The following is a 27,431-nucleotide window of genomic DNA, read 5'->3' as shown; positions in this document are numbered from 1 at the left end:
ATTTCCTCTGACATAATATTGTTAGACTTAATTCACTTAAGAAATACTTACAGAATACCTACTTTTTGCAGGACCACATAGGCATACAAAAATGAAAAATAAGCAAGTTCAGAATTGAAGGAATACATAGACCATATCAATCCTGGGTAGAATTTACTGATTGCCATAGTAGCAAATTTATTTTCCAAACATGACTGCTACAATACCTCTCCATCCTACAAATACTCTTGAACCATACCATGTATCCACCAAAAAGCAGAATACAATTCCCCTTCCTTTGAATCTGGGTGGGTGAGTGACTTACTTGTAGACAACAGAATGAGAGAGAATCGATGCTGCAAAACTTCTAAGGCTAGGCCAGAAAAATTAATGCAACTTTTATTAATACCTTACTCACTAGAAAACTTATGCTGAAGCCTTGAGGCCACCATGCTCTCAGGAAGCCGAAACTATCACTCACCTAGAAACCACATGGAGAAGTTTTGAGAATACACGAAAAGAGAGAAAGATGTCCAGTTAGTCCCCAGCAGTTCCATTCTCTAGTTCAGTTCCAGTTACTACCTTTACAAGGGACCCCAAATCACAACCACTCAGCTCAGCGATTCCCAAATTCCTGACCCATAGAAGCCATGAGATATGACAAATTGTGTGCTGTTTTAAGACAAAAACTAAGGTTTACAGAGATTTGTTATTAAGTGATAGATAACCAGAACATAAAGGTAAACTGTTACAGGAATTTAGGAAACATAATTTTTAACTGGGGTGATCAGGGCAACTTCATGGCAGAGCTGCCATTTAAGTTGGGCTTTGACAACTAGGTACAGACAGAAAAGGAAGAGGTTGAGGGAGGGAAGGTCATTCTATATGAAGGGTACAATCCAAGGAAAGTTTTGGAATGGAAATTCACAGTATGTGATGTGTGGGAAAGTGTTGCAGGAGATGGGCTGGAAAGTTAGAGAAAGAAGGGTCTGTTATCTGTGCTTTCCAATAGGGTAGCCTCTCATCACAGGTGGTTATTTAAATATATGTGAGTTAAACGTAAATGGAATTTGGCCAGACACGGTGGCTCATGCCTATAATCCCAGAACTTTGGGAGGCTGAGGCGGGCAGATCACCTGAGGTTGGGAGTTCAAGACCAGCCCGACCAACATGGAGAAATCCCGTCTCTACTAAAAATACAAAATTAGCCAGGCATGGTGGCACATGCCTGTAATCCCAGCTACTCAGGAGGCTAAGGCAGGAGAATCGCTTGAACCTGGGAGGTGAAGGTTACAGTGAGCTGAGATCCCGCCATTTCACTCCAGCCTGGGCAACAAGAGCAAAATTCCATCTCAAAAAAAAAAAAAAAAAGGTAAATGGATAAAATTTAGTTCCTCGGTCAGACTGGCCACATTTCAAGTGCTTAGTAGCCCTATGTGGCTGGTACCTGCCATACTGGAGAGCACAGACATAGAACATCATCTAGAACTTCCTATTGAACAAGGCTGGTCTACATGGCATTTCTCCTTGTTCCTCAAGCACAATGAGCCACTGCAGGCTTTTGAGGAGAAGAGTGACATACTGAGAGCTGTGTTTTAGGACAGCTATCCTAGAGCTATATGTGAGCAGAGAGCAGCAAGCAGATTAGTTAGGAGGCTAGGGTAAAAAGGCAGACGGGACGCATTTGTCATATGCCCCAGTGAGGCACAGAATCGGGGAACAGGAAGTCTGCAGGTTTTAGGACAGGCCAATTCGGGGAGAAAAGGAACTAGCCATGGTTATCAGGTCACTGGTGATTTACTTACCATTTCCATAGAGTATTAAAATGGTTTTGTTACACTGTAGCTCTCATTAGAGACCTGCACAAACAAAAGTCAGCTTTCAAAGATCTGCAATAAAAACCAAGGGACTGGAAAGTGAGGGAGCAGGGGTGAAAAGAAAAGGGAAGCCAGGAGAGGGGACTGCTAGGTATCCTTCAACACACACACCCAGGCTGGTGGCGGCAGTTCACAGTGGGAAATGTGCTCACTGGAGCTCCAGACGAGAATGTCTTTTCAGGAGGCCCTTTTAAAGTGACGGAACAACTAGTACAAAATTAAACAGAGTAAATTACATTATCTGACAGGTCCTTTGTATCAGACCCAAAAGATGGTAATCAGAATGGCCACATATAAACTCTCCAGCCAGAACGCTAAAACTCATGAATTAGGATTTGAAACAAAAAAAAAGTTTTAAATGGATAGAATGAGCTTTCCAGAGTGTTTGTGAGGATCCAGATGAGATTTCCTGCCATTCCCTTTCCTGGTACCCACCACTCTACTGTCGTGATTTCCATCCACTGATCTTTTCAGCAGATGGACCAGAGGATGCTGTGTTCTGATGCCTTCACAAAAGGCAACAACAGACCTTCAGCAGACTGGGTTTTGCACCAAGAACTCTCTCCTGCAGTGGAATTGAAAATTTCTTCCACTTGGCTCCTTCGGAAAAACCTAGGAAAGGGCAGGTATCCTTGTACATACCCATGAGAAGGGTATCCAAGGTAGACAACCCATATACACATACGGGGAACCTAGTGCTAATATCTACGTTATTTACTGATGAAAAGAACAAACACGGCAGAATCAGCTCTTTGTGGGACTAGATAAACATAAATCTTGCTCTAGAAGCCCACATGTTTAAGCAACCCACATAAACTGACAATTCAGAGCCAAACATAACACCCTAAAAGGATGGCTGAATTTTGGAAGTGTGGAGATTAAATAACAAAACACGTAACTCCTTTAGTGCAGGTATTAGAATGCCTCCCTCCAGTGTAATCTCCACACAAAGATTCCCCTTTCCACCCCGGACACTTAAAATCCTTTCTGATTCAACTGAGAGGTGTTTTACATTGAATCTTCCCATGCCAGAAAGACTGATTCCCTCTCTGAGAATAGGAGACAAAAAGAAACCTTTTGTACTGAGGACCAAGTTTAAATATGTTGCACTTTCCTTCCCTGTTTAGATGAAAGCATGAGAAAATGCCTCTCCTCTTATTTACAAGTATTTGCACTTTCCAGAAGTGTGACTTTCAGAGCTCCAAAAAAGGTCCCCAAATTCTTTTCTCCTAAAAAAGATTAAAGAGAAGCCAACTCTGATCATTTTCTTGTACTCACTGGCTCTGTAAATATGCATGTCTCTTTAGACCAATGCAAAAGGGCAGCCTTGTGATGTGTGAATTTCAAGACAACTTTACTTTTATTGCAAAAATCTACCTCTCTTAGAAGACAAGAAATCTGCCAGAAACCTGAGGGACCTCCTTCCACTTCTCACTGATCCGAAGTAGGGCTCACTGGTTTGGTTAGTTTTCACCAGGGCACCCCTAAACATGAGATTGTCCGAAGAAGATATCCCTGGGTCATGGTAAACACCTACTAGCATGGGTCAAGCTGGGACAGGAACTTCTCTGCAGAGCAGTCAGAGAAAAATCATCCTAGCCCAGGCTGACGTGGTGCTTACTCTGCACCAGCCCCTGTTCTTGGTGTTTTACATATGTTAATTCATTTCCTCCTCACAGCAAGTCTATGAATTTCACTTCCATTTTACAAACAAGGAAAAGGAGACCTGAAATGATCACTGTTAAGTGGAAGAGATGAGGTGTATGAACTCAGGCAGGCTGTGTTCTAATCCCTAAGCCACACCACCTGTACCAGAAGGATGTACATTTTATAAACGACTTCTCAGGAGAAACATGAAACCACAGTTCTAACTTGATGGCCTCTTTGAGACATAAATCACACGTTGTAAAATGCTAGTTTTCTGCAAAATGTAAACAAATTATGGAAAAAACATTAGGATTTAAGAGTAATAAACAGCATGCCTGTAATCCCAGCACTGTGGGAGTCCGAGGCGGGTGGATCAGGAGTTCAAGACCAGCCTTGCCAAGATGGTGAAAACTCGTCTCTACTAAAAATACAAAAATTAGCCGGGCATGGTGGCAGGCACCTGTGATCTCAGCTGCTTGAGAGGCTGAGGCAGGAGAATTGCTTCACCCAGAGGCAGAGGTAGTTGTGAGCCAAGATTACACCATTCCACTCCACCCTGGGAGACAGAGTGAGACTCCGTCTCAAAAAAAAAAAGGAATAAATGGCACAAGTCTGGCTAATAAATTAGGGCAGAGGGGACTGAAATGGAAGAGCCACACCAACACATGGAGCAATCCAAAGGTCTCCGTCCTAGCTGAAGACCTCGGGGTACACATGCTTTCCTTCCCTGCTAGCTATTCTCAAGACCTTCCCCGACAAATCACTAAGAGATCTTTAAAATTACTTGGTGAACTATCACTTCTCTCTTCTAGCTTACCCTTAAGAATAACACTCCTACTTCATCAATCACTAATAGCTTAAGGAAATTTATGACAGGTCCAAACAGAGAAGAAAAAGTGAAGAAATCATCTTCACTTTTAAGCCAGAAGTTTTCTGGCACTCAGAAATTGGTCATCTCTTTTCCATAGAGCTATGATAACTGCACACTTGTACAGGACTATATATTTAGAATGCTCCCGAAGGGATGCTACAGAGAGGAAAAACATGTGCCATCCAGGGGCCATCTTGGCATATCAAAGGACATTAACAATGGCTTGTTAAACAATCTTTCCCTAGGTCACCTACTACAAATTGGCAGTGATAACTCATTTTCCTTCACAACTGGTGAAACCTGGACAAGTATTCATTGGCTAATTTGAAATCAGTCATGTTCTTTCCAGAGCTCTGAGACCCAAGAGCTGAGTCAATGAACTGAGGAAGTCATCAAGAGAGACAGGCTTGGACTGGCCCCACAGCACAGGGAAGCCTGGACCCAGAGGCCTTCTAACAGAGGAAGGCAGAAAAGCCTTCTGAAGCACAAACTGGAGAAAAGCAATTGAGCACTGATTTCAGGATCTTACTTGTAGCTTTTCTCCCAGAATTTCACTGGCCTGACATATGATGTGATGAAAATGACACTCCCAAGGAATGGACTCAGTGGGGTAGAAAAGATTGATGTGGCAATCGTCTGAAAGAAAAGCATGGCAGAATCTGAGAATGTTGAGTTAAGGCAAAAAAATATATATATCATTTCTATATTTTTTAAATATATCACATTTTGATGAGTTTTCACTAAAGCCATTTTTTTTTCCACCAAAGAAAGAACAAAGGATACATGCTTAATCTCTCTATGTATACATTTATAAATATAAAACGTTCAGTAGTACCCTGCTAGGTCTCATTTCACCACCATGTAAACCAAATGATTCTCATAAAAATCTCAGCGGTCTTAGTCGGATTCATGGCAAAGATTTAATATCTAAGGACTGAAAAGAACAGTTTCTTTTTACTAAGATTATTAGCTGAACAAAACACACTAGAGTACTGTAGTAAAAAATTTACTACAGTATCAAGTAGCATTGTAAATAATTAAAATTAGATGATACATGTTGAAAATAAATAACAGCATTGTTTGGGAAGATAGTATCTCTTTCTCAAATCATGTTTTCCCTCTGTTTGAAATATCTATCCAACTATTTATCTAGATAGATAGGATACACATCTAGATAGATGGATATGCAGATAAACAGATATCATATATTGAACACCATTGGCTCAATTCAAGTCATATCTAGTTTTTAAGCAAAAAACACATGCACATGAAGTAAGTGTTTTGTGGGCCAAGTTCCTTCTTTGGGCATCCTTATATAAGTTTCTGATGTACTGGTATGCACCAATTTCAAATACCTTGCTTGATCAAAGAGGTAATTGGTCAATATTAAACTAAGCATGTCTGCTGCTTTTGGCTTAAGCCCAGTGAATCTTTGGTGATTAGTGGGGAGTGGCCAGAAACAACAGTTTTCTGAGCAAGCTGGGCCCTCCAGGTCTCACTCCACCATTGGAGACTCCCAGTTGCCAATCACTCACCATCACTGTGGCGCAGAGGTGCTGTGGGGCCTGTGGTTGGAGCATAAGAGAGAACTGCTGGCCAGAATCCATGGGGCAGAAGTCAGTGGAGAGCCGGACTGCCCAGGTCCTATAATATGCATATCCTTCCTGGTCCTAGGGTATTAGAGCTTGGATCATTCTACTGTAGATCTGATCTGACCTCCAATAGGGCTGATCTTCCTGCTGGGAAGTTAGTGAGAACTGTCTCTCTCTCACTGCTGCACTAATGGGGGTTTTATTTCTGTAATTCATGTTCAAAAAGTTCTGGCAGAGAGTGAAAAAGAAATGTTTGGCATAGATAGGAAGACTCTGCATTTCATTTTCAAGAGCATAGAAGTAACTTGGACTTCTAAGTGGTTTAACATAACTTTAAACAAGTTATGTGATAAAGGGGTAGGGGTGGGAGCAGGGATTCCCTAGTAGCCCCATTTATCTGTGAGATATAAAAAAGGAAGTGAGTCTTGTGCTGTCCACACTTTCACAGACATTTTCATAGATTTAAAATCAGATTTTAAAAAATCAGCCAGGCATGGTGGTACACACTTGTAGTCCCAGCCACACGGGAGGCTGAGGTGAGAGCTAGAATTGCACCACTGCACTCTAGCCTGGGCAACAGAGTAAGACCTTGTCTCAAAATATAAAAAAACAAAACAAAACAACAACAACAAAAAACATGATTTTTTTTTTCTTCAAGAGTGACTTTTTTTTTAGACTTTCTATTTACTCCCAAGCATTTTCAGGAGTGAAATGTCACATCCTCCATTAATAATCCATTCCAATGTTGAATTGTTTAGGTATCAAAAAGATCTCTATTTCTCTATTGTGCTGCAATTTAAATCCAATTCTTTTTATTTTGACCTAAGTTCAAATGGAGAACTACAGAACAATATGCTACTGTGATATCTATTATCACCCACCGGTTTCCTCTTCTGAAAGCTGAAAATACCTAAATACTCTGCCACAAAACACAACAAATTAGCTATTATGTTCCTTGTCACTGAAGAAAAGGGAATTGCACGGAATGTATAACTGAGTGAAGGTATCGAAAAAATGCTAGAAAGCAGAGTCAGGTCAGAGGTGGAGTTTTCTGAGGGGCTGTGTTGAGAAGAAAGGAAGAAGGAGAAGTCCCTACATCAGGGGACAGAGGGTGTGATGGGGCTTGCAGAGGAACCAGGACAAAATCAAGTGGAGCCAGGGCTGGGCAGATGTGCTAATATGTGATAATCTGGCTAAGTCTGTCTAATTATAAGACAGTGGTCCTGCATGGTCTCTACACATATTAAAAGCGGGGATGATGTGGCTTGTGTTTTTGATTCTAAGATTTCCCCAGAGATTACATTGTACATTTAAAAAATGCCAGAAACAATTATCTAAAATTCAAGAAGTGAGAGAGCTAGCACTAGGCTAAAAATCAAGTTCAATATGGTAGGAAAGGAAATGGCGTTTCACAGGTTAGAGGGAGGATGGCAGTGAATAGAGAGGATCTTTTTTTGGGGAAATATCAGTAAAGAATTATGGCACACTCTGGGCAAACACGAAAGGCTGTCACTACTACTGGCAAGGCAGTGCCAAGAAAGAAGAGCTCCTAAGACGAGTAGGCACATAAAGCCCTCTTTATTTCTTTCTAAGAGAAATAGCTGGGGGCTTAACCTAAGGGATAGATGATCACTCCTTTAAAAGCATACTTAAAATGAAAACATCAGTTATTAAAAGATTTTTAAAAATCATTAGAAGCTGAAAAGGATGCACCAAATAGAAAGCAGCCCTCCCAATCTCTGGGTTTACTAGAAAGAATCTGGCTAAGTCTGTCTAATTATTAGAAGACAATGGTCTTGCATGGTCTCTACACACATTATAAGGGTGAATATCCTCATCTTTCCCGGAGGTTACAAGCTCAGAAGCTAACTGAGGCTATGGAGGGAGAAAACATGCTAGTGCTGGAAAAAGCAATTTACCAGACAGTGCCCTGCTGCTGGCCTGAAAGCTAATTCAATTCCAAAACAGAGCAAATTAGCCTTTTCTCGATGCTGAGATGGAGCCCACAACTTCTTAACAGAGTGATAAAATAATTAACGTTTTGAAATTAGTCAAGATCCAGGGCTGACAATTAATAACTTAATAGCTTTGTCTGGGTGGCATGTATATCCAGTTTTTCAACGATTTATTTCATTGTATTCTGAACAGCATGATGCTGGACTCCAAGGAGCAAATATCTACCTTTACAACTGATGAAGGATGAGGAGCGTCCATGGGTAAGGAGGAGAGGGTAAAGACCCTGTCAGTGGCCAGCCTCCAGGGATGTCAATTTGAGGCTCTGTATCTTAGCAGAAGGGGAGGAAGTCGGTGTCACTAACAAGGACAGGTTTAGGAACAAAACAAGGGGATCCACTGCGTGTTCCAAAATGGAACCACCAAATGCCCAATAAAATCTACATCTAGAAAGTTTCCTTTTGTAAGACAATCCATCTACACATCATGAAAATATTTAAATTTAATGCTCACTGTGCACAAGCTGAGATAAATCCTAATGCTGTTTTTATTCTTCTAGAACTTATTAAGTGCTAAGTACCACATGCTCTTGTGTGAACCCTCAACACGAACATAGGGCAAGTATTTGAAAATTATGGTTCCCAGAACAGTCTTAATTCAGCTGTGGAACTCCAAGGAATAATTAGTATTATTGAACTCACCTAACAAGGCATAAACATCAACAAGAAATGCTACAGACAGATGCAAGTCCAAAGTTATGATATCAGGAATCATCACTTCAATTTTTAAATGCTTGGTACCAGTCCTCAACAACAAATTTGCATTGATCTAATCATTTTCATTTAATAAACATGCTTTAAATTCTAGACAGGAAACTTTAGAAACACATCAGAAAGAGACTAAAAATCAACTCAATGTTTAACCTTACTGTTTTTGTTTTAAAAGACTCTGTTTAGGAAAACTGACATTACTGGCATTACAGAAAATGATTGCCACTAAAGGGAAAGGGTGGTGCACGAGCTCAGGCTTTGCAAATATACATATATAATTTTTTCTTAGCTTGTTCTGCCAAATGACCTTGAAACACTTTAGCAGTATCAATGCAGGTCTAAGAATAGGAACATAGAACAATGGGTATTGTGAGAACCACTCTTCTTATGCTTAACGTTAAAAAAAAATGTTATGAGCCTGGAAGAAATCATTTTTAAAAATATTATCACTCAAGGATTATCCCAAGTATGTTTTCATTCCTTTACAAGTTAAGGTCCCAGAGATTCCTTAAGAATTGTCTTAAAGAGCCTTATGTAAATTTCACAAGGAAGAAGGCTGAGTGGTCATTCAAGTTAGGTGACAGCAGCCCTGATGAATTGCCAGTTTAGAACCCTGGTTCACATACACCGATGGCATAAGAATCACCAAGGAAGCTTGTGAAAAGACAGATTCCAGGATCCCGCCCCTGAAAATTTGATTTAAAAAGTATGAGCTGGGTTCAGCAATCTACTTAGTTAATTGGTTCCTCCAGGGATTCTGAGGCAAGCGGTTCGTTTCCTAGGAAACACACAGGTTTAAAAACTCTAAATTCAGTGAGAAGGAGAACCTTTGAGGACATTATTTTAGGCCTAAGTCAAATTTTCATTAATCTCTTTCTTCAAGAGCATTTTTAAAGCAATTTCTCTCTCCACCTCCCTTACCCACATATGTACATATATAAAACTTAGCTATCAATGTCAAAGTGATTTTTAGGGGAATCTCAAAATTTGTTATCAAGTAAATTCAAACTATTATGAAAACACTGTAAAACACACATGAAAACCAAGGCTTCTTGGCTAATTGCAACTAAAAGACCATAATTTAATTTTTTAAATTATGGTCTTCCAAATGCTGTTTGTACCATTAGGTACAAACCTGAGTTTCTGAATATTACTAGAGTACAATGTGATAACCATAGTATAAAATCATATACACTTTATAAAAATGTACTGAATGCATCAACCCTATCCACAATGTTTAATAACAGCAAATTTATTTGCACTATTTTGCACAAGGTGACCCAATCATTTAAGCAGTAACTTTTCATTTAAAAGACAGGATATCTTAAGGAAGATCTGGGCATGGGAAATGGAAGGACCAGAAAAAATAAAAGTAACTCCTGAATACGCATGAAGAAGCAGGAAGAGTTCAAAATTAAGAAACATCTTTTAAGGCTAAGTGGCCTAAAGGGATCCAAAGTGCCTCTTAGTGTCCCCATTAAAATGTAATCTTAAAGACTTTAAAATCTTTTTATTGCCAGGGGTCAACGAAAAGTTTGCTTCCATAAAATGTGAATCTCAGCTTGAGGGTGAAAACAGAAGCAGAAAGGATACGAGGAATGGCAAAGAGCTGAGCAAACACGTGAAACGAAGAACCCCAAGCCATCTGCCAAGGAGCCACGTATGTCAGGACGAACTGTAACTTGTGAAGCAGGTCCCCGAGCTGAAAGTAAAAGAAAAAAAGATTCATCAGCGAGGACAACAACAACAGTAAAACTGCATCAAGGTCATTTAAAGGACACTTGTCAAGGTTAGGAAGGGGCAGTGAACCTGCTGTCTGCCCTCTTATTCTTACCTTCCTGCGTTTCATGTGCAATGCGGCATTTAATGATATTTTAAAACTGCAACAGGCTGATTAGAGGAAACCTTACATGGTTAATCTCAACAGATTTATTATTTCAACCTATATAGATATGATGTATCTCTTTGCCTTTCTCAGAAGAACAACCACAGCCTGCTCTTTCCTCCTTCATATTGGATCTTTTAGAGGGAGCACATACAGAAACCGGTCATCATTTGACACTGTTGAGGTTTTTGTGTGTTAATTTCATTTCACCTCTTCAGCTGTTTCTACTGGAGAAAACAGCTCCATACCATTGAATTGCAAGTTACAAAATACTTTAGAAAGCTAAGACAGGATATGAAGCTATTGCATTGGCCAGACAATCCAGCACAAGGAGAAACTGAGTTTTGGGGTGATATGGAAAACACAGAGGAGAGACCTCACATGCACTAAGGATGAACATGTAAGAGTGAACTAACTGTTCAGTGGTTGGATTGAAGATGGAGTTGATGAATGTGCAGATAAGGATAGAGAAGGATGGACTGCTCTGGCTTTAGACCTCTGCATTATGGTAAGAAGTGACTGATGAATCCCAGTTGCAAAATTCTGCTGCTGTCACTTCTAGATGCAGTCAGTCAGTATCCTGCCAGGATTTCTTTCCCCAAATCCACATCCGATCTTCATCCATAATGAAAACTTCAAATAGCATGCCATATTTGGTCTGAGACTGGCCAACATTTGAGACAATAAAATACATTCACCAAGGCCATGATGTGAAATGAGAAGAAAAAATACAATTTTTAATTAGGCTCAATAGCTATTAAATAAAACAGAAGGTCATAATGAAAAGAGGGCAAGATTTGGGTGATGGGGCCATTAAGAAAGGATTCAAGGAACCAAGATAACTGAGCCCTTCAGTGAAAAGCCAACCTTGTAATTTTGGAACCAAAATATGACGTGATCCTGATTTGTTTCATAAAAATGTAATGAGGCAAAAGGAGGTTAATTAGAATCCTCTCCAAATCTTTGCCTCACTTTTCTGATCTCTACTGTTCATAAATATTCTGGTTTTGGATAAAAACTTTAAAGTAGAATAAAGCATTATTGGATAGGCCATAGTATATGAACCAAGAATAAAAGGTCTCTCAAAGGCACAGTAAACATAGAGAAACCTTAAGAAGTCACAGGCATCTATCTGGTTATGTATAGAACCCCTGATCTAAACATGTCCACCAGAAACTCTAGTTACAAATCCAGAACTGAGTTTTAGGTGAAAGCTGAAGAATTTTAGATAGAAGAGAATGGACGAATAATAGGGAGAGCGGGAAACAGTGAGAAAGAAAGAAATAGGGGAAACAAGGAAGACAAAACGAGGAATTTAAAAAAAGCAAAAAAGTAAAAAAAAAAAGAAAAAAGAAAGAGGAAAAAATGGATGATGTGATTAGGCTTGGGGAACTATAAGGAAATATGAATTCCAGGAAGGGAAAGGAGGAGTTTGTTCTGGCTCACAATTTTTCACTTTCTTTACTCTCACTCACTTGCATCAACCATAGAGGGTTGATCTTGATTGGTTTCCAAGATCTTTCAGAAAGGCCACTTTGGTTTTAATCCTGGGGTTGGTTTCAGCCTCCTGAATCCATTTTGGATGGGACTCCTCAGCCCCCAACGCCTTTGAGAGTTTGTCAGTTGAGAGAGCAGCATTTCACTCGTCAACCTGAGGTTCAGACTTACCACTTTACATAAAATATAGTCATTTCCCCATGACCTTACTTTCTAACAATCATCAAGTGACTTCTACAAACCAAGAAACCGACAGTTCTAACACAACTTTAAACTCTTGACTCACTTTTGTAAAGAGATATGATTTGCATTAAAAGCCAATATCATTTCCTTCCGTCTCCACCAGTAACCCAACCAGAAGGGAACATGTCAAATGCCCAAGAAAAGACATGACTTCTGAGTTACCAACCACGGAAAAAGTCCTGAAAAGAGGTGGTAGGCTCTCTTGCTCATGTATACCTAACTGAACTCTATCAGAAAAAATACCTGTGGATTTGAAATCTTCTAGTCATCCCAATATTAAGAATTCTTAGTTGAGTTATTAAGAATTAATCTTGTGACTCATGCCTAAGTAAAAACTGCAAGTATGAACAAGATTACCTCATATGATGTATGGCCCCCAAATGCACTAAAAATGAATCATGAGTTATAGAAAGTTACTCCTGTTAGGTTTTCTGTGTATTCCTGTACCCTGGGAGGCATTTAAGCCACCTTTTGAAAAAGCGGATAAGTAGGTCAGCTATAGCAACTACAATCAGACTGGTTGCCCCAGGGAAAGCTTCATCTGCAAGTTTGAAGCTCTAACAAGTTAAACTTTGCTGTATTATGATTAAATGAATCTATTACAATTAATTTCTGCTTAGCACAGCAACTTGTATTTACACATAAGCAAAACCAGTCATCAGACAGACATCTAAGGATTCCAGATCCAAGTCCTCTCATGTTCTACTTGCAGCCAAAGCCCCATGTATTGTTCTTTCCCTATGTCTCTGCATGCCTTTTTTTCCCCAAGAACTCTGTGAAGAATAAAATACATGCTTTGTAGAGATTTTCAACATGAAGCTCACAAAATAGACTCCACTGTTCTCAGTCGCTGAAGAAGCCAGATCTCCTGAAAATCCTTTCTTTATGCAGTCATGATTCCTCCACAACACAGTAATTTTAATGCTCCTCTATGAAGCCCACCAGAAAAAGGATGTGCTCTAGATGAGTCAGATGCTAACACATACCAATATTTCAAAGCATGGGGTCGAGGGCATGCTGCCTGAGTCTGAATCCCAGCTCTACCTCTGGTCATGCATTCCTTCATCTTTAAAATGGAGATGATAATAGTACCTTCTCAAAGTGTCATCTGAGGATGAAATGACTTCACCTTTGTAACAGAATAGTGCCGGGCAAACATAGGTGTTACAAAAGAGTTTGATAAATAAATGTTAGGACACATGTTAGGATACCTTATTCACAACCTAGTAATTTTAGAGCCCTCTTCTTCCCCAAACTAAAACTTACCAAGTCCAGGTCCTCTCATTTTTCAGAGAAGGAAACCAGGCTCAGAGGGGGTAGGTGGATTGCTTAGGTTAGACAGCAAGTTATCGGCCCATCTCAAACCAGAGATCAAAGTTCCTGATTATCCATCCAGTGATATTTCTTTCATTCAACTTTACCATGCCTCCTTGAGGCCATGGGCCTTCTGTGAACTGCAGCAATAGCAAGAACCTGCCTGACATGCAGCAGCTACAGAAAGGTCTCCTTTATCCAAGCGTTCCTGCTGACAGCAGAGAGGCAGGATCACAAGCATGAACATCACACTTTATAGTTGCAGCCACTATTCAGACAAATGATGGCTATAGCCACGTTCTTTCATGTATACAGTAAAAAAGGACCTGATCTGCCCTGGAACATCCTTGTCAGTATAAATGCCTAATTAATAAAATATGATACTTCCCCAAAAGCCTGATGACACTCGAGGGATTTCAACACTGCAGACTGCTGGGTTACTTGTGCTTCTTGAATGCACAACTCCAAAAAGATTGATTTAGTTCATGTATTTTATTCTTACAGTGTGGACAGGTATGACCCAGGTTTAAAAAGATTCAACTTCGTATTTTTCCTTTACACTTTGTCCTTCTCTTTAAGAGTAAAATCAGGTAAAATAATTTAAAATGAGTGTCTACCAAAACAGCAATTTGTAAGCACAAAAGAAAACCTAAATACTGATCATCAATGAGATAAGGATTTGAGGAGGGACCTTCTGCACCACATTGGCCATTGTGTACAAAATAATGAAACATTTAAGATAAGACTTAATGGAAACAGCCACACCAACACCTTTCCAGTAAGCATGGCCACATGCATTATAATATTGTATTGAAGTACTTTAAATAGAAATCTCATTTAGATTAGCTGTGAACTTGCATCTCCTTAGACAGTTTGAGGTCTTTGTTTTTATGAAGCTTATCTTGCTCCTAACATTCTACTCCCAAAATCTTAAATCTCAGCCCTATTAAAATGCATAATAAATTTTACAAGTTACTGGAATATGAGTATAAGAGAAAACAAAATCATTTGGGTTTATTCCACTTTAAACACCAGGAAAAGAGTAAAGAAAATCACAAGAGGCCAGGCATGGTGGCTCATGCCTATAATTCCAGCACTTTGGGAGGCTGAGGTGGGTGGATCACCTGAGGTCAGGAGTTCCAGAACAGCCTGGCCAACATGGAGAGATACCATCTCTACTAGAAATAAAAAAATTTAGCATGGTGGCGTACACCTGTAATCCCAGCTACTCAGGAAGCTGAGGCAGGAGAATCACTTGAAACCAGGAGGCGGAGGTTGCAGTGAGCTGAGATTGTGTCACTGCACTCCAGCCTGGGTGACAGGGCGAGATTCTATCTCAAAAAAAAAAAAAAAGAAAGAAAAAAGGAGAAGAAAAGAAAAGAAAAAGAAATGTAAACGAGAAAAGAAAATCACAATGGAGTAATTATGGCCGTTTCCCTAGAAAAGCCAGCATAAATACTCTCATTTAAAATGAACTATTTTGGAAATATATTTTAAATTAGACCTAGACATGCTGTTATATCTCTGCTACAGACAGCAAGTACACAAACCAGCGTTAAGAGAAATGTCTCCAAATAAAGGTGACTCCAAAACTTTTCCTTGCTAATACATCTGCAATAAGGCATATGCCATCTTCACTCTGGAGATCCCCTACATGCTGTCCTGACCTCAGTGAAATAACTGGCTACTTACAGAATTTTCTTATATTTGGGTGTTGTGTTAGGGAGCTATACATCCATTTGAGTAAAGTGCAATTCTCTCTCCTAATCACACTTATCGCCTTTTCACCTATTGCTCCATGCTTACTAAGCTCCCAGATTCATTCTATCATTTGCCATTTTTTGCATTTTGTTGTACTCAGTTAGTTCTTTCTCAGCTTCAGTTAACTTCACCCCAAATTTGGAATTACCAACATTTGAACTTGAAGAGGTATACAAGAGGGAAAGGCATCACAGAAACTGGCTGTTAAGTTAAAGATGCATAGAGTTCAAAGTGAGAGAACAGTGGAGAAGCTGAGGCTCTGAGTGCCTGGAAAGGAAGAGATAAGATGAGAAGAAATCTAGAGGTTCACGGGCAACCAAGTTAATAAATTTGGGTGGGAGCCCAGCTGAGAGATTAAAAACCGGGAGCAAAGGAATTGTGGAAAACTGTCAGATGTTTTGAGGCATAGGTGGTAATATGGGTAGTAGAAAAATGTTCAAAAAGGAATAGAAAAAGTAAAGCTAGTGACATCTCAAATGTAGGGGACCACTTTTTGGGGAAAGGAAGCACCACTCTTACAGGATAACAAAGTTGTTAACAGAAAATATGATACTTCAATTTGGGGATATTAACTATTTCCAAATAGTAGCTGACAACATGAAACAGAATTTTGTAAAGTAAGAAAAAAAATATTCAGACAATGGTTATAACTCATTATAAGAGTAACTTTCAGGCCAGAAGCAGATTCTACCTTAGTTAACAATGTGTGTTGGGAGCCCATTAAATAGCATCTATCAGACTTTGCAAAATATTGATAGGCTTCATGGAGCATGGTAATGCATAAAGGATTTCATCCATTATAAAAATAATAAAAGTAATCAAAAAATTTATAAGAAGAAACATAAATTAAATGTTAACTCAAAACAAAAGGGTGTACTCACCCCCCAACAGTCAGAGGCAAAGAGCTAATTTGACATAAGAATGGTTAAGTCTGAACTGACACCATGCCTACCCTAAGGGAACAGAGACACAGATATAGGTCTTAGGAGCTGAGGAATTGGGTTTTAGCATAGTCGAATGGGTTCCATGTCTACAAAGAGCAAATTATTAAAAAACTTCATTTACCACTGCTGGAAAAAAAGCAAAAAGAGTTTGCTTTCTGCCTTCTGTAGGGAAGATAAAAATCTGTCATTCATGACACACCAAAACCTCAAGTCCTCATAATACAGGGCAGTGGAATTTAAATTTAAACTATTCCAGTAGGTTGAAAATAAAAAAAACAAGAAGCTAACATAAAATAAAAAATAGTGGAGGATGATAAAACTTCCTCACAGAAGCAAATGTATGAGTTCAGGTTTTTTTTTTTTTTCCTTTTTTTTTTTTTTTTTTTGGCTCCTACGAGTGAGAACATGCAACATTTGTCTTTCTGTGCCGGGTTTAACTCACTTAACATAATGTCCTCCAGTTCCAACGATGTTGTTGCAAACTGACAGGATTTTATTCTGCTTTATGGCTGAATAAATTCCATTGTGTATATACACTACATTTGCTTTATCCATTCATCTGTTGATGGGGACTTAGGTTGATTCCATCTTTTGGCTGTTGCAAATAGTGCTATCATAAACATGGGAGCACAGATATCTTTTTAATAGGGTGATTTCTTTTCTTTTGGATAGATAGCTAACCTTGGGACTGCCAGATCACACTGTAGTTCTAGTTTTAGCTTTTCGAGGACCCTGCATACTGTTTTCCATAGTGACTGTATTCATTCACATTCCCACCAACAGGGTGTAAGTGTTTCCCTTTCTCTACCTGCTAGCCTTTGTTACATTCTGATAATAGCCATTTTAACTGGGGTAAGATGATATCTCTCTGTGGTTTTGATTTTCACTTCTCTGATGATTAGTGATGTTGAGCACTTTTTCATATACTTCTTGGCCATCTGTATGTCTTCTTTGAGAAGTGTCTAAATGTCTAAAAACGGCAAAAAGTTCTCAAAAGAACTTTTGCCATTTTAAAATTGTTATTAACTTTTATTTGCTATTAAGTTGTTTGAGTTCCTTATATATTCTGGTTATTAATCCCTTGTCAGTTGGATATTTTGTAAATATTTATCTCCCATTTTATGGCTTGTCTCTTCACTTTGTTGATTCTTTTCTTTGCTGTGCAGAAGCTTTTTGGCTTGATGTAATCCCATTTCTCAGTTTTGGCTTTGATTGTCTTGGCTTTTGAGGTCTTACTCAATAAACCTTTGCCCAGACCAATGTCCTGAAGTATTTCCCCAGTTTTCTTCTAGTATTAATTGTTTCATAGTTTCAGGTCTTATACTTAAGTCTTTAATCTACTTTGATTTGAGTTTTGTGTATAGTGAGAGACAGGATGAAACTAGACATTACATCCCTCTGAATATACATATCCAATTTTTCCAGCATCATTTATTATGTTTTTAAGTTTTTAATTTTTGTGAGTGCATGGTAGGGATTCATGAGATATTTTGATGTAGGCATACAGTACATAATAATCACAGCATGGAAAATTGTGCATCTCTTCCCTCAAGCACTTATCCTTTGTGTTATAAATAATCCGGCTGTACTCTTTTAGTTACTTTCAAATGCACAATTAATGTATTATTGATTACAGTCTCCTTGTTACGCTATCAAAAACTAGGTATTATTTACTTTTCCTATTTTACCCATTAACCATCTCTACCTCCCCTCAATGTTCCCTTACTAGCCCCAGCCCAGCCTCTGGTAATCATCCTTCTATTCTCTATCTCCAAGAGTTAAATTGTTTGGATTTTTACATCCCACAAATAGGTGAGAATATATGATGTTTGTCTTTCTTTTTAAATCCATTTACCTGTTGATGGACACCTAGGTTGCTTCCAAATCTTGGCTACTGTGAATAGTACTGCAACAAACATAGGAGTGCAGCTATCTCTTCAATATACTGATTTCCCCAATGGGATTGCTGAATCATATGGTAGCTCTATTTTTAGTTTTTTGAGGAACTTCTAAACTGTTCTCCATAGTGGCTTACTAATTAACAGTTCCACCAATAATGTACAAGGGTTCTCATTTCTCCACATCCTCACCAGCATTTGTTATCACCTGACTTTTGGGTAAAAGCCAGGTGATGCTGATGCTGCCAGTCTGGTGACCACATATTGCAAATCATTGCACTAAAGGGCTGGAAACACAATATTCAATTTTCAAAGTACTAGAGGGAAAGAAGGACCAAAAAAAGTTCATTTTGTTCAACAGATGGTAAGAAAGAAAAGGTGGAGAGACAAAGAAAAAATATCATGAACATAAAGCCAACAAAAAATACCATGGTAGAAAAAAGTCCAAACATATCAGTAATCACAGTAAATGTAAATGGATAAAATTTGCCTATCAAAACACAGATTCTCAGTCTGCCTTAAAAATAAAAATCTTGTTAGATTTAGAAGAAATATTAAAGTGACCTAGAAATTTTAGGTAAAGTAATTTTAAAAAAGATACCAGATACATTTTTACAAAAAGGAAGCTTCCTTACCTTTATTAATATTAAGCAAAATAGTGAGACTTTTACTCAAAAAAGAATAAATAGCAGTACATAATGATGAAAGGAGAGTGTCACCAGGAAGATAAAATAATTGAAATATATATATACTTGGCCATGTAGTCTCAAAAATATTTGAAGTAAAAATGGGTAGAATTACAAGGAAAGATTAATAAATCTACAATCATAGGGGAAGCTTTTAAGATACCTAGCTCAGAAAATGATAGTTCAATTAGACAATAAATAAATAAGCATATGCAATATCTGACCAATAGAATTAACAAGCTTCATCTAAGAGGTATGTGTATTAGAACCTTACAACCAACCAAAAGAAAAAGAACATAATTTTCAAACATAGGTACATTTACAATAATTGATGCCTTATTAAAGTACAAAAGCAGTCCTGATCCATGACAAAAATTAATATCATACACACTGTTTTGCAATTAAATTAGAAGTCAATAATGAAAAGGTGGTAAAATAACAATTGTAATAATCACAGTCCTTTGGATTTGTGTGTAAACAAAACCTACATGCAACAACTGCTAAAAACAAAAGACATATTTTCAAACTACTGAAAACAAACGACAAAAAGAAAATCTTGAAGGCAGTCAGAAAAGAGACATATTACACAGAGAAGAACAAAGGTAAGCACTGCAAAAGACTCCTCATAAACCATGTAAGCCAGTAGATCATAGAGTGACATTTATAAAGTGCTAAGATGGTTGGGAGAACTGCCCATCCCATGAAACTATCAACATAGAATCCTATTCCCAGTGAAAATATCTTTCAAAATGAAAGAAATACTTTCTCATGCAAACAAAACCAACAGAATTCCTTGCCAATAGACCCACATTCAAGAGTGGCTCAAGAAAGTTCTTCAGGCAGAAGAAAAGCAATGTAGGTCAGAAACTTGGACCTACACAAGATATAGGGCATTGGGAATGAAATAAATAAAATAAAATCATTTTTAGATTTTTTTTATTGCTCTAAAAGAGCAATTTTGCTCTAAATCAAGAATAGTAAATAATGTATTGTGTATTCTTAGCATATGTAAAAGTAAGTATATGACAATAATAGCAAAAAGGATGGGAAGAAGAAATAATGTTGAAGTTCCTTACACTACATATAAAGTGGTGTAATATGATTTAAATATAATATTATTTAAATTTAATATTATTAAATTTATATATGTAAATTCATATGATTAAATAATATATTTTAATATATTATAAATAATATATTAAAATTTATTTTAATTAACGCTGATAATTATATTAATAATTAATAAAATATATTAACATAATATATTAATAATTAACATATAAAATATATTTTGAAATTATATTATTGAATAATATAAATTTAAATATATGAATTTAATAATATTAAATTTAAATAATATTATATTTAAATCATACCACTTTATGTGTAGTGTAATGACACTACACATGTACCTTTAAAGGTAGATATTGATGAATTAACTTTTATATTCTTAATATAAGAGAATGACTTTTAAAAAGCACGAATAATATGTCAGCAGAAGAAATAAAATGGAATAAAGAAGTAGTTCAAAGTGATATTCCCTCGAAATTTACCCTGTTAGTCTCCTCTCCACTGCCCTAATCATTTGTCTCTCCTTCTAGAGACTCCTAAAATATTTGGCATGTAATCTTTTATCACATGGAAAGTTGTACAGAATGTTGGCAGCAAAAATGGGCCCTGGAGTCAGACAGATCCACGTTCTGACAGTAGGTCTGCCTCTGACTAGTTGCGAGACAGGTTTCAGTCCACTGAGCCTCAGTTTTCTCATCTGCACAGCAGACTGGTTAATGCTACCTATCTCAGAAGTTTATTGTGAAGACTGAATGAGATCATCCATGAAAATTTTTAGCTCAAGAATCAGAATATCATTAAGTACTCATAAATATGGATTATTTTATTGATTGCACTTATGACATTGTTTCAAAATTATTTATTTATTTTTAATTTTCTAATTTTTTGAGACAGAGTCTTGCTCTGTGGCCCAGGCTGGAGTGAAGTGGCATAATCACGGCTCACTGCAGCCTCAACTTCCCAGGCTCAAGAGATCATCCCACCTCAGCCTCTCAAGTAGCCTCCCAAGTAGCACTACCACACTTAGATAATTTTAAATTTTTTTGTAGAGATGGGGTCTCCCTATGTTGTCCAGACTGGTCTTGAACATCTGAGCTCAAGCGATCCACCCACCTCGCCCTCTCAAAGTGCTGGGGTTGCAGGCGTGAGCCACCACGCCCAGCCCCAAATTATTTTTTATATGTCTATCTCTCCTGCATCCCCCATTAGAATGTACTCTCCTTGGAGCAGACAATGGTGTTACTTATAGTTTTACTGTTATCTTCTAGGAGATTTGTAGGCTCATAGTAGGTATTTCAGTAAGTGTTTTTCAGAAAGTGAAACAAGAGTCTGAAAGGCTCAGGTGTTGTCCCAGTTCATCAAGTGTATAGGCTATAGGAGCTTGGGTTCAGTGGAATTTTTCCTATGACTTAATGATTTTCATTTACATGTCAGATCTTTGTCATTGCCACTGCTTTTTTTCTGATAAGACAGGTATTTACCCTCTCTTCCTCCTTGGATGTTCCAAATTTGTATAGTAACCATCTCAGTCTCATTCATAGCCTTTCTTCACCTAAGGTAGAAACACCATGGTTTGGGCCACTCAAAGTACTTCTACAACTGCTAGTTCAAGGAAAGAAAGAATGAGAAAATCTGTGACCTTGAAAATCTTGTCCTAAATGTGGGCACCTGGTAAAGAATTGAAATCTGCAGGTTCTAAATGTACATCCTATAAAACAAGATGCCTACAGCCAGCAAAGGATGGCAGATGCCAGTGGGCACCCTTTCAAGAAAGAGGCTGTCCTGGCTCTTAACCAGATTGAGTTATCATCTATTCCGGAAGCATTTTAAGGAGGGCCTTAGGGCACTCCTAGGTGCTGAATGAGGAAGGTTTTCAAAATTCCTTCAGCAAGTGAGTCTAGAATTGTCACCTGTCTTGAATTCCCTGAAGCCACTCAAGTAGCCTTTGTGCCTTATGCATACCTTACTTCTCTGCTCCTTAGAAGATTCATCAGCTCTGGCTCTTCAATTCTCCCTATTAATGAAGGCACATCACTGCCCAGAGGCATAGCAACATTTAATCAGTGAGCAGACTCCTTCAGCAGAGAATGCTGCAAACTTTTTAAAAAGATGGGTGCTTATAAATACTTCTTTGATGTATTAGCATGGATAAATGTGCCTGTGTAGATCTTTGAACAATATAACTAAATTCGCATATTTATTATAGTATACTTTGGCATGAGAATAAAACAAACTTGAAGAAAAAAAAGTTTTAACTCTTGCATGGTAGGCTTGATGTCCCAAATGGGGAGAAAAAGCTGAGTCTTACTTTGAAGGCTGAAGGGCAGAGGAATTGCTAGCACGCATTTCAGCCCCTCCCAAGAGATGAACTGCTGTAACTTGCTTGATTTGAGTTAAGGGAAATCATTCTCTTTGCGTGTGGGTGCTGTCCTAGGGAGCAGAAGACAAGAAAGTGGATGCGTTAGGCTGCAAATCTTTAACTAAGGGATGTGTAGGGGCTGTGCAGGCACTTTTCTGCAATTACGCAATGCAACACTAAGAATGCAGCCATAGGCTGTGGCCACAGTGCAGAGAGATGGCCAGTTGGGTGACAACAGCTTGTCATCACCAGGGTAGATCTACAGCTAGAAGCAGACTGTAGTTTATTCTACTTGGTTTTGCAAGAGGGACTCTGATGACCAGAGAGCACAGAGCAACAAATTCTCGGTGCAGCTGCCAGCTCAACTGGCCCTGTGCTAACTCCCCACTGTGAACAGGACAGCAGGCAGCAGCTAGACAGCTGAACAAGATTCATAAGAAGCCAAGAAAATCAAAACATACACCTTGAGAAGCCAGAGAAGGAACTCCAAGTAATCCATATGCTCAGTCTAAAAGTCTTGCTCCTCCCTGCACCCCTTCCTCTACCACTGTGAGTCAGCATCTCTAGAATAATAAATGCCATCCAAACCACTGCATCCGTCCTAAAAGTTCATTTCTCAAAAAACAGTTTTCCATCTTGGAAGCTCTCAAATGAATTCAATCAATATGTGCTGAATAATTATTATGAACCTGCCTTTTGTTAGATGTGGCACACAGTAGGAAATAAAGACACACACCAGTGGTCTCATCACTGAGCCATTTCCTGTCTTCCTGGGAACACAGATGCACTAGAGTGTGTTCTTTGTTTTCAGGCATAGGGCAGAGCTTGTGAAATTCTTTCCCTGAATCATCCTGGGTAGCAGCTGAGGGTGAATAGGTATCCCTGAAAGTCCAGAAAATGTGTTTTGCTTATGCAGCGGCTGCACGGAACTTCTGCAACCCAGTCTTTCCTCCTGAGCCTGTGCAGACTGGGAATAGCACCGAGTTCAAGTTAGCCTCTGCAAGTGACTTAGGATGTGTTAATGGACAGTCATTGTAAGAGAGCAATATGCAACATTCTGGAGTTATATTTCATATCTACTGTGTGCCTGACTGTGCTCTATAACAAACCTGCATGTTCTGCACATGCACCCTAGAACTCACACTATAATAATAAAAAAAAAAGAAAAAAGAAAACAAGGTGAAAACAACAACAACAAAGGCAACCATAAACACTACCATATCAATAATTACATTAAATGAAATGGTCTAAATATATTAAAGACAAATATTGGCAGAATGGAATAACAACCATAACTCAACTATAGCTGTCTAACGATATAAACAGTTTTAAAGTAAAAGGATGAGAAAATATGTATTATGCAAACATCAACCAAAAACAGGAATAGTGATATCATTATCAAATAAACTTCAGATAAAGCAAAGAAATTATCAGAAAAGACAGTATGTAATGATAAAAAGATCAATCCACCAGGAAGATCTACCAGTCCTAAATGTGAATATAGCAAACATCACAAATATGTGAAGCAAAAACTAATAGAACTGAAAGAAAAAACAGAAAAATCACAATTATGTTTGGAAACTTCAACACACCACTCTCAACAATTGATGGAATAATTAGACAGAAAAAATAACAATATAGCAGAACTCAACAACATTATAATGCAACAGAATGTAATCAACTTTTACTGATTCTCCAAGAACAGGAGAACACATGGTCTTTTTTTTTTTTTTTTTTTTTTTGAGATGGAGTTTCGCTCTTGTTACCCAGACTGGAGTGCAATGGCGCGATCTCGGCTCACCGCAACCTCCGCCTCCTGGGTTCAGGCAACTCTTCTGCCTCAGCCTCCTGAGTAGCTGGGATTATAGGCACGCGCCACCATGCCCAGCTAATTTTTGAACACGTGGTCTTTTTAAGTGTTCATGGACAGATACAAAGATAGACCATATTCTAGGCTGCAGACACACAAACACATAGATGCCAAAACAAACAAACAAACAAAACTCAACAAAAATGAAGAGAAATGAAATCATACAGTGTACTCTGACCATAAATAAATCAACCTAGAAATGAATAATAGAAAGATAACACAAAAATATCCAGAACCTTGGAAAATGACACACTTGTAAATAATTCATGGATCAAAGAGGAAGTCTTAAGGAAAATAAGAAAAATACATTCAATTGAATGAAAACAAATGTATAACATTTCAAAATTTGTGGAGCACAGCTAAAGCAGTGCACAGAAGGAAATTTATAGTACTAAATGCATACATTAGAAAATAGGAAAACTCTGAAATTGATAATATCCCACCTCAAGAGCCCCCCTAAAAAGTAGAGCAAAATAAATCACAAGCAAGAAAAGAAAGGAAATAATAAAGATAAAAGCAGAAATCTATAAATTACAAATAAAACAAAAATAAAGAAAATCAATGAAACAAAAAGTTAGTTCTTTGAAAAGATCAATAAAATTAAGAAACCCCTAGAAAGACTGACAAAGAAAAAGAAATTAATAATATTAGGAGTGAAACAGGAGATAACACTAAGGAACCTGCAGATATAGAAAGGGCAATAAGAGGATACTATGAACAACAACACGTAGTACAACAGAACAAAAGTAACTTTGTCAATTTAGAAGATAGACGAAACAGATCATTTCCAAAACAAAGCTATCAGAAAACCCAGTATGAAATAGGTAATTTGAATATCCCTACAACTTTTATGGAAATTTAACTTATAATTTTAAAAACTCCTTCAAAATATTCTCCAGGCCCAGATGGCTTAATTGGAGAATTCTAACAAATGTTTAAAGAATTAATGCCAATTCCACACAATCTCTCCAGAAAATAGGAGAGGAAGGGATACCACAATTCATTTTATGAAGCTAGTATTACCCTGATACCAAAGCCAGACAAAGACAATATATACAAAAGATTACAACACCTCATACACAAAATATAGCTCAATATCTCTCATGATATAGATCAAATTTCTTAACAAGATATTAACAAATAGCATTCATAAACATTTAAGAAGAATATGGACCATAACCAAATGGGTTTTGTTTCTGGGATGCAAAGTTGGTTTAATTTTCAAAAATCAATCAGTGTAATCCACTATATTAACAGGCTAAAAAAAAATCACAGAATTACATCATCCAATATAGAAAAGCATTTGACAAAATGGAAATTTCATTTATGTAAAAATGCTTACAAAAATAGGAATATGAGGGGAACTTTCTCGACTGGATAAAGACCTACAAAAAACAACTCATTCATACTTAATGGTGAAAGTTGTATTACTTCTTTCTAATGTCTGAAAGAAGGTAGGGATCTACTTTTACCACTCTTATTTGACATAGTGCTGGAGGTGTTAGCTAGTGCAATAAGACTGGAAAATAAAGTCAAATGTATACAGATCAGAAAAGAAGAAATAAAATGATCCTTACCTGCAGATGGCATGGTTACCTACATAGAAAATCCCAAGGCACCTACAAAAACAAACAAACAAACAAACAAAACCTTCCCAAAACTAACAAAAATCTATTCTATCTCTATATGCTAGCAATAAACCCATACATTCTGAAACTAAACATACAATTCAATTCATAGTCACTCAAAAACAGGATTATATAGTTGTAAATATAACAAAACTTGTATACAATTTATAAGCTAAAAGTTGAAAAATTCTAAAAAAAGAAATCAAAAGATAAATAAATGGCTTCTGTAGTTACAGATTGGAAGACTCAACATAGAAAAGATGTCAATTCTCTCTAAGCTGATATAGAAGTTTAAAGTAATTCCTATTAAAATCTCAGCAAGTGTGTTTTTTTTATAGCTGCAATAAAAATTAACCTAAAATTTATAAGGGAAGGGCAAAGGTAACTAGAATAGCTAAAACAATGTTGGGAAAAAATAAAGTGGGAAGAATCCATCTACCCCATTTCAATTCTTACAGAAATCAAGACTTCTTGGTATTGGTAGAGGGATTAAACAGATGGGTCAATAGAATAAAATACAGCACTCAGAAATATACTCACACAAACATGTGCAACTGATTTTGAGAAATGTGCAAAAGCTATCCGAGGAAGGAAAGACAGTCATTTCAACAAATGATGCTGGAATAATTATACATAAATAGGAAAAAAAAAAAGCCTTAAAAACAAAAGCAAAACAAAAAAACAACCCTTTACCTAAGTCTCATAACTCATATTAACTCAATATAGATCACAGACTTAAGTGTAAAATGAAAAGTATAAAAATGTTAGAAAAAAGAAAAACACTTAGGAGAAAATCTTGGGGTTTGGAACCAGTCAAAGAGTTTTTTGCACTTCACACAAAATTATGATCAATAAAAGAAAATATTGATAAATTAACCTTTGCCAAAATTAAAACTTTTTGAACTTTGAAAGACCCTATTAAGAGAAGGAAAAGACTAGCTACCAAGTGGGAGAAAATAGTTGCAGATGACATATCCGACAAGGGAATCAAATCTAGAGTATACAAGGCTAGGTGCGGTGGCTCACGCCTATAATACCTGCATTTTGGGAGGCTGAGGCAGGTGGATCACCTGAGGTCAGGAGTTTGAGACCAGCCTGGCTAACATAGTTAAACCCTGTCTAATAATACAAAAATTAGCTAGGTGTGGTGGCGTGCACATGTAGTCCCAGCCAGTTGGGAGGCTGAGGCAGGACAATCACTTGAACCAAGCAGGTGGAGGTTGCAGTGAGCCGAGATCACGCCACTGCACTCCAGCCTGGGTGACAAAGCGAGACTCCATCCCCCAACCCCACAAAAAAGAAAAAATATATAGAGTATATAAGGAATTCTCAAAATTAAACAGTAAAAAACCCAAACAATCCAATCTAGACCATACAAAAACGACATGAAGTCATTTTACCAAAGAATATACACAAATGGAGAATAAGCACCTAAAAAATATTCCATATCATGAACCTTTATGAAGATGTAAATTAAAACCACAATGAAATATCATTACACATCCATCAGAGTAGTTCATGTTTACAAATATAGTGGCAATATCAAATGCTGGCAAGGATGCAGAGAAAATGGATCAGTCATGCAA

At 37.6% G+C, this 27,431-nt stretch overlaps 1 protein-coding gene across 5 annotated transcripts in view; it reads right to left on the bottom strand.

The window, feature by feature from the left end:
* Window positions 1-27,431, bottom strand: part of PCNX2 (pecanex 2) — a 291,183-nt gene that overhangs the window by 91,569 nt on the left and 172,183 nt on the right. For all 5 annotated transcript variants that reach the window (XM_032242324.1, XM_032242325.1, XM_032242328.1 and 2 more), the window contains 2 exons: window positions 10,283-10,391; window positions 4,904-5,033 (listed from right to left, as the gene is read on the bottom strand). In XM_032242324.1, the coding sequence (XP_032098215.1) occupies window positions 4,904-5,033; window positions 10,283-10,391 (239 nt within the window). The remainder of the gene's footprint in view (window positions 1-4,903; window positions 5,034-10,282; window positions 10,392-27,431) is intronic.

Source organism: Sapajus apella, unplaced genomic scaffold (assembly GCF_009761245.1).
Source record: "Sapajus apella isolate SASKATOON/1434 unplaced genomic scaffold, GSC_monkey_1.0 scaffold49, whole genome shotgun sequence".
Lineage (NCBI taxonomy): Eukaryota > Metazoa > Chordata > Mammalia > Primates > Cebidae > Sapajus > Sapajus apella.
Note: the sequence above shows the minus strand (reverse complement) of the source record. Positions and strands in the feature narration are given on the sequence as shown.